Below are 9211 nucleotides of genomic sequence, written 5' to 3'. Positions count from 1 at the left end.
TAAGCGCGAAACCAAGCATACTATTTTCATATTTATTCGTCAATTATCTATCGATTTTATACGTGTTCATATATTTTCAAATTTATAAAATGAGAAAAAGTTTCTTACTTTATATTTATAGAAAAAGATTTATTTCTCAATATTTTATATATTTTTATAATTTATCATATTCGAATATTACACTGATATCTGATATCACTATGATAAATAAAGGTGCAATAAATATTTTCGAAGCAAAATCTATTTGACAGATCGTCAAAGAGAGAGATATGTACGCTCTTATCTATAAAAATTTGTGTAATTTATCACGCAAATTTATTACGTCTTAGTCGCAAAGTGTTCATGCATCGGTAGCGTGAAAGAAAGAGAAAAATCGACTCTATGAATGAAAAATCTTGATGCATCTAAAGTGGCGTAAAATTCGTCTTCCACCTCCTCGCTTCATCCCTCGCGATCACACGTAGACTTGCTATATTAAAATATCGACATTTTATATCGGTATCAGCATAAAAAAGAATTATTACCAATCGACACGGTCGTGTTTCAAAATTTTTAGCTATAGTATTTCTAAAAAAAAAAACAACAAGAAAAACAGAGTTTCCAATATATCTAAAATTTTGTTTAATTACACAAAAACTGTATTACGGACTGAAGATGTGACTTTCAAGTAGTATCAAATATATGGATCAATTTATAGTTGCGATTTATATGATACCGATGTATCGCGAGCGTCCGCATGAGTAAACGGGGCGGTTCCGCGCCGGTCGCGGCGAGGCGCGGAAAAGCTCGCGGCGAGTTTAATGCAGCACCGGAGAAAAGCGCGAGACGGTCTCGCGGAACGGCCGGCTCTAATCAATACGCTCGTCGTGCGAAAGCGACGCGACGAACGGAAGAAACGGGAACGCGGCGGCAGCGGCGTCGGTGGCGGCGGCGACGAACCGCGCGCGCGGCCGAGCTTTCAGTCGGACGCACGCTCGCGTCGGGGATACTCGCGTGTGTCGGAAGTACGCGCGACAAAGAGAGAAAGAGAGAGAGAGAGAGAGGGAGAGAAAAGCACACGCACGTCCACCCGCACGTAAAGCGCGGCCACGGGGATCGGCAACCCCGAAAGGTGGAGTAGCGTCTCGGGCGGCAAAATGGCGGTCGTGATAAGAAACAAATGATCGGGAGTTGGCGAACGGCGATAAATTGAGACTCGCGGGAAATTGAGGGGTGGTCTCGACGGTGGTGGTGGTTCCTCTCCTCCCTCGGTGGTGCGGCTACGATAATTCCTCTCGGGCCGGGGTGATATCGCGAGATATAGAAGCGTCGCGCCAGCGACGCGCTCTCTCCTCCGCCTCTTCGGTGAAGAGGTGAATACCTCCCGGATTTCAAAAATCACGAGGGTGGCCATGAGGGATTCGGTCGCCGCCGGGACACACGCTGGTCGCGTGCGGGCGCGCTGACGTGCGAGCTGCTGTGTGATTCGATTATCGATCACGGGATCCGTCACGGAACGAGGGGAGGAGGGTGCGCGCACCGCGCTCGAGGATGCTCGCGGAAAAGGCGACGTGGAATCCGGCCGCGGGGCAATCCGGAACCGCGGGAAACGGTGCCGATTCGATAGATTGATGGACCTGCCGACGGAAAGGCCGATCGCGTCGCAACCATGCATCTGCACTTTGAGAAGAATAACAACGCCAAGTGCGATTGCAATATCCTGTCGCTCAGCTGGATGGGCAAAGTGCCGGACGAGTCGCCGGAGGTATTAAATTATTTCGAAATAATTGATCAAATTATTTCAGATGCGTCAGCGTATCTCTCATCTTCTCGTATTTGATCGTCTCAAGCGTCACAATATTTCTTCTTCTTTATCATATGTTTATAAATTTTCATTTATCGCTTTAAAGCACACGGATATAAGAGGAAATTTCTCTATCCTTTTCTTTTAAAAGTCAAATCGTCGGAAAAATACTCGGCGATTTCCACGCGCGATAGATTTGATGCATTTCGATGCGCCGAATGCAAATGCAAGAGGCTAAAAATATATTTTATTGCATCGCGTTGCACAAGTCATGAGATAGAATGATAACGTTACTCATAATCGTTAATAACGCGAATTAACGTATTAGCGTATGTTATGCAACAACATGACGACGTATATTCTTGCACAACACGCGCGCTGCGGATAATAGTCCTTGCGAGCAAGTTGTTGAATAAGTTTGCATACATTCGTTGCATATCGCGTGGCATTGAAAAACTCTCGATCGACAAGTGAAGAAAGTTCACTTCCTTTCCAGCAAATTTTCAGATTAAAATTTTAGATTAAAATTATCCTACCGCGGAGGATTGTCCATAATTATTTTTGTATGTCGATCGCGACGCGTCAACATCGTCGGAGAAATTCTATCTTTAGACGATACGTACTATATCCGGAAAAATCGGGACAGAGAGGGACGATCAATTTTTAATCTCGACGATGAAATTTCATTTTGCGACATTCGTGTTCACCATTCATGATGGAGGGAAGGGAATACAATTATAAACGGAAACAGCGGCAGGCACGCTGCAGTAAAACAGTATATAGACATGAATAAAAATGCAGCTGTCACTTGACACATATACCTCGCGGGGAATAAACGATGATTAGATAAAACTTTTTACCTTCAGGCGAAAGCTCGCGCGAAATTAATTTGTTCCGTCTCGCGTGAGACAACTAGGACAATTAGCTCACGTTTATTTTGCTTTTACGGCTATAGTAGAGCTACACTATACTATAATATATTCAACCTGATTTTATATATCTGATTGTAAGTCCTGCGCTCACAGAAACAAGCGGCGACTCACCGATTTCCGAGTCGAGAATCAAATGTATCAGATAACGATCGTTAATTCTCTTTATAGCCTTATGTATGGCTTTAAGTCCTGAAACGGACTTGCATGGTATCTCATAGTTGCAATCAATTTAATTAATTAATTTCGTAATTCTATCGCACAATAGCGAGAGATAGAATATGACAGATTAAGTACTTACAAAACTGTTAACATATTATTAAGATTCACATGTAATCAAGCAGATATTCCTGGCAAGGAGCGATTCCTGGCAAGGATTTCGTACAATTTTCGAGGAAGTCTCTTTGCGAGAAGTCTCGTCAGTCAATAACGCCGTAGAGAATCGCATGATTGCATCAAAACAGGCACGAACGGAGATTGGAATCCATCGGGACGAGGTGTGTGCACGTTGCAAGAGCGTTCAGGGGGAAAGAGAGGGGGAGGGGGCGAGACGTTGCGGGGGTGAAGGATTTCACAGCGGAGGGTTCGCCGCGCGTGGTGTAAAATCTGACTTGGCGACGAGGATCGTGCTCGGCGTCTCGAGTGGATCTTTTCACGGACCGACTAACGAGTGCCCAAGTTTCCCGCGACGAGCTTTGTTCCGTGCCACTTACCGAGGTCATCGAGAAATACGAACTGGTACCGTGCGTGCACCTACCGAGAGGAGCGGGTGTGCAACCGCGAAATTTCCTTTCGCACCGAGGAAATTTTCCCTTAACTCCGCCCTTAACGCTGCGCACGTAAATCATTTCGGGATTACACTCTCTGGTTCTTTCCAGTAACACGATCTGATAGACAAAAAAAATCCAAAAAGATAAAAAATTATTTTCTGTAGTTTCCTCAATATTATTAGGTGCTTTATTACATTACAATTCTGAGAAATTTATAGTTATGAAAAAGAGTTATTTTAATTGTAACTTCTCGTGTTATATAATTAAAATGCAACGTGTTAAAGAAATTTTATTGCGTTCAAAACTAAAATATATTGTGCAAATTTTTAATCCTCGACACACACTTTGTTTGTTGTAAAGATTAAGAATTTTCATGGTGAAATAATGAGTCTATTATACCTTCTCGCGATATAATAATCGCGAGAAGGTTGTATAATAATTAATTATCCATCGCTTAGAGATCCGCTATATTGTATTTTTATTTAAGTTTATAACATATTTTCTTAATTTTTTAAATTTTGACATTTGCCATATCAATATTTTATTATATTAATTTAAAACTTCTTAGTTTTTACATCAGATTTGTATTCATCGACTTGAAAAACCCTTAAATTTGGATAAACAATTGTAAAATATTTTGTGAATTGTCGGTGATTTCCTCAATAACTTAATTTATAATTTTACGCAATATTTATATAATTCAAGATTTTAAAATTCGTAATAAAGAATAGTTTGGAGTTATAGCTAATATAAAAAAAACTATAGGAAGCGATTTTTCTCTTTCTTGGATTTAAAAGAAAGAAATTATTTCTTGTTGAATATAATATAAAAAGTCGCCTTTAAAAATAATTTTCACACAAATGTTTTCATATAGCTATGCTTCATCTTCAAGCTTTCGGGCTCTCTCTCTCTCTCTTTTTCTCTCTCTCTCTCGCTCTCTCTTTTGATGATCTTTCCATGTCTTCCCGGGAAATATTCGTACGTACATATGCAACGCACAACGAAGATTAGTTTGATTACCGAACTCTCGGATGAGGCAATCGATCAGAATTAATTACGGCCACCGTGTTTCTCGATCGACGAGCACGTTTCTCGTCTCGCGCCTACTCTAATTCACCGCCGGAGACTGCCAATCTGCCGATCAACGATTTGGGCGGAAGCCGGCCCTCGGAGCGCAGGAAGAAGCGCGATGAAAACCCGCGTGGAGAAGCGAGACGGGGCGCTCAATTACTGGAAAAATAATTGACTTAGCGAAGGGCGAATTCGATCGAGTCGCTCCGGAGTCTGCTCGTCCCCGGGGAAAGAATACTTGATCGGTACGCAGTATATCATTATTTTTTCCCCCGATTTCGTTAACTATACTTTCTCCTGCCTGATTACACGGTCGTTGCCGTAAGATATAGTGGTTCCTAGCGAAAAACGCCGATATTTTACGAATTTATGTACGACAGAGGTCTCGATCGAAAATGTCCGAAACCCATTACACGCGATATAAATTTTCGATGTCTCCTGTGAAAAAGATCGCCGGAAATAAATGGCGATCCATTAGTAGGGACCATATTTGCTACTTACCTCGCGCTTGCAAAGTTTCCACGTGGCTAAAATTTTATTATAATTTAACAGAGATAATATTTTATTTTCTCCGGAACGAGAGACGGAAAGGATTTCCGTCGCTAAAGACCCGTAATCCGCCAAAGAATCAGTGCAAGTTTCACGTGTATCACGGTCGCGTGTACGCGCCGTCCCGTGTATTTCCATTATACTCACATTTATTGTGAATCGCGCTCGCGAATCGATAACGTCATTATATCAAGAGCCGCTGTTCTACGCTACTATACGCGCTATTGTTCGTCGGAAAATTGCACCGAGACGTTCCGAGCACTAAACTCTCTCGCGGTACAATAAAAAAAAAAAAAAAAAATATCCCGCTCAGCCCAGCTGGGCAGATAGTTCCACAAGACGTCTCGTCTTCGCGCAACATCGATTTCCAACCAATCGAGACCTCACCCTTTGCTCCCCATTTTTCGCGGATTGCACTCAACATGTTCGCAAAGATTGGATTACCGCTGATTTCTCTTCCTCCCCCCACGTCACACACCCTCCCTATTTGTTACATCACTGTGACTTGCAAATAAAGACCACCCTCGTGGTCATCGATCACACCGCGGCGTTTGCGAAACGTCTCGACGCGGTAATAGAAATCGGGACGCGATTCTGCCACAGGACCGCACAACGATGATTCGGACGCTAACGAAGATTTACGAGCGAGACACAAATTTTTTACGATAATCACGAAGGATTGTCACGAGGTTTCATCGCGCGGCGTTTTTACATCCGGCGCTTTCATTGTTTCGGATAGTAGCGTCTGCGGAAGTTAGCTATCGAATTATTGCAGTCTCTCGCATCGTTACCGGCTCTGCTCTATTCTTGTTTCAGCTTAGTCGTATCCTCTTGGACTTCATCTCATTATGGCTACGCAAAACATCTCCGTTAAATCGCGCTTTAATTATACTGGCAACCCGGTGAATACGCGAACTGTCAGAATACGCGAACTTGTCTACTAGAGGCCACAAAATACACTATGTATTTTAACCGCGATATTTTAGTCGTAATTCAATCTGTAATTTTAATGAAATTGTATAGTATAATTCATGTTATCTCGCATGCGCGACATTTCAAGAAAAAACTTTAAGCACGAATGGGAAAGAAGGATGTTATATCCTATTTTCAAAATCTCTGATATAAATGCGAAAAGAGGTCTAGAAATACTTTAAAGAGAAATATTCTGTTTTTTGATCTCTTGCTATCTTGTTATATGTTTCTTTCCAATATTATATAAGAAATAATAAACTCTCTTTTTAACATCCCTTTTTGATCAACAGCACATTGCTAATTAACAAGCAAAATTTGAATGCTCTTTCAAAATAGTTGCATTCAATATTGCAGCGAATTGCAGGGATTCGTTTATTGATGGGAAGGATGCCAAAGTGGGAGGGAACAGATGCAAATTATCCAGATTGAATATTTTCTGCGATATTTACGATATTGTTTCCTGTGCCAAAACCGAAGTCTAAAAACACATACTAATATAATTTTAATCTTTCGTATTACAAAAATCTCGTAATAATTTTCTATTCAAAGAAATTATGATATTAAACAGTAGATTACGATATTAAACAGTAGATAAACTTGATGCCTTTTCCTGTAACGTGCATATATATCTCGATATTGCTAAGGATTCAGACTGTCTTAAGTAATTACACCTACATATGTATAGCGAGTCGGAGGATGAAACCCTTTTTTAGCATCGAAGCCCTCGCCACCTGACTTATGTTTGAGTTGAAAATATTATTCGATAAAATATTCGGCAGCGGAATATTCTGGCAAGCATTTTGATTTTAATTGAACGACTGTGCTATCTGATATCGAATAATGCAGTCATCGGTCGTATCATTAATTAATATAATTAACTATTTTTGGCTGTCAAACCATCGCTTTTATATGTACTTTGCCATGCAAAAGCGCATATGTTCTAATAAAACTCGTATCAAATTCTACGGAATGAATAACGAATCAGCATTACAAAACGTCTTTGTCACATGTGATAAGTCAGTTAAATAATTTATTCACGCAAAGGATTCAAAGGATATTTTATTTAAGCCACTTTCTGAGATCGGTGACTTCAATCATTAAATAGAGTGATACTCTACACGATGACCTTTTTCAGTCTCATTTACAATCCCAGTTAAAAATAACCGTAATAGCTATCACGATCGTTGAAATCATCGTGGCACTATAAATCGCGAGCAAATGACGTTTCGCGCTACTTTCCGCGAGAAGGAATAACTAACACATTGGCTTCTCTTATTTACCAGGATGAAGGATGGAAGCTCGATCGTACAAATTACTACCAAGAAGGATGGCTGGCCACCGGCAACGCTCGCGGCTTGGTAGGGGTGACTTTTACTACATCGCATTGTCGCACCAGAACCGCAGAACTTCCACTCAGGGCAAATTACAATCTCCGAGGACACCGTAGCGAAGTGAGTATTGCTCTTCTCTTTTAACTTCTTGTCGTCAGTTTGAATCGCTCATCACGAATGTTTGAGGGAAATCAATATTTAATCTCTTGCTTCTTCGAGCATTTTAATATATTTTTTTCATTTTTCTTAAGTCTTCCAGTTTTTCGGTTATTTAGGATAATTTTAATATATAAAAAAAGAAATATTTTTTCTCTTTTATATATTTTGTGGCTCAACAAATTTTACGGTACTAAAATAGTAATTTATAGACTGAATGCACGATGAACAAAGAGCTCGGCAAAGTAAGTGCTAGGTAGGTGCTAGAAATCATGATTTCACAGTTCTCGAAATCGGGTCTTTCGACGCGAGCAATATTCTATCCACCGCTACTTGGCAATATCATGGAGTACGAGAGAGTTATCATTTAGTAGCAGCCAGTGTGTATACATTTTATCTACTCGATACCAGTCGCGGAAACCGGTCATAGAGCGTGTGAGTTAAATCGACAAAGAAATTGGATGGTTGCGCGATGCAGATAGGAGTTTCTGCGATGATGTATTAAATCGTTAAAGGAAGACAAATATTGTAACAGACCAGTATATTACATATTGTATCAAGTAATTCCAAGGGATAGATCTGCTATCTTTTTTAAATTACATAGAGTAGAAAAACAAGTATGTTTTTAATCGTAAACTACTTTAATATTCACCTAAAACGTCAATCTATGTCATACTATTCTTATTCATCTATGTCATACTATTCTTATTCACGTAACTTTTACCGAAATAAAATTTTTTATTAATACTAGCGAGAGAGAAACTAAACAACAGACAAGTTAAAGGATTTGAGGGGATTCTTCTTTCCCTTAGGATACTATAAAATAGAGAAGAGACGAACCACATATACTTCGAGAATTGAGTCTAAAACAATCGTTCAGAGAAAGAGTGAGAGAAAAAGTGAATTATAATTTTTAGTAAATCTAAATAATTTTTTTTGAACGTATAATAAGTAAATTTATATTGAGGAAAATTAATTTATTATCTATTGTTAAAATAATTTTCAAAGTGCTTTTGAAATTCATTTATAATTATTATGCTCTATGTTCAGCTCTCTAACAAGTCGAGAGCACTCTAATAAGTTTCCGATATTTTGAATGGCATTCTTTTTATTTCAATACAAAAAGTATATAATCTGTCCTACAATCTATTTATTTTGAAAATACATGTTTTAAAATAAGGATTTATCTCTGTTAAAACTGATTCATGTATTCTCGTTAAAATTGATCCAACCATCCAACTTTTAAGGGATGGATAAATCACTTTAAAACTTTTTACCAAACACAGTTGATTATTGAAAGTTAAAAAAAATATTTAATAGACATAAAAAATATAACTTATGAATGCTTTTTTTTCTTCATCGTTATTAGAAAAATATTAATATCAAAAATTTATATTAATTATATTTGTCAACTCGCCAGTATTAAAAAATGCTATTAATCAAGTTATAGTTAAAACATCGAACATACGAACAATGTGTTATCTTCATTTGTATTTAAAAAAATTTGATCTTTGATTTTCATCTCAACCAAGAAGCGCGATCCACATCTATCTCTAAATTATTTTATATATCGTGTGACGTTAATATTAGTATAATGATATTTTCATCAAAATCGAACGATGAATTTTTTCAATTGCAATATATGTTCAT

General features: G+C 38.8%; 1 protein-coding gene across 2 annotated transcripts in view; it reads left to right on the top strand.

Moving 5' to 3' along the window:
- The first annotated feature begins 1356 nt into the window (after positions 1–1356).
- Positions 1357–9211, top strand: part of LOC115234239 (tubby-related protein 4) — a 33372-nt gene continuing 25517 nt past the window's right edge. For both annotated transcript variants that reach the window (XM_029805114.1, XM_029805106.1), the window contains exons 1-2: positions 1357–1744; positions 7358–7525. In XM_029805114.1, the coding sequence (XP_029660974.1) occupies positions 1649–1744; positions 7358–7525 (264 nt within the window). In that variant the 5' untranslated portion in view covers positions 1357–1648. The remainder of the gene's footprint in view (positions 1745–7357; positions 7526–9211) is intronic.

The sequence above is a fragment of the Formica exsecta genome, unplaced genomic scaffold, assembly GCF_003651465.1.
Source record: "Formica exsecta isolate Colony F162 unplaced genomic scaffold, ASM365146v1 scaffold106, whole genome shotgun sequence".
Lineage (NCBI taxonomy): Eukaryota > Metazoa > Arthropoda > Insecta > Hymenoptera > Formicidae > Formica > Formica exsecta.
Note: the sequence above shows the minus strand (reverse complement) of the source record. Positions and strands in the feature narration are given on the sequence as shown.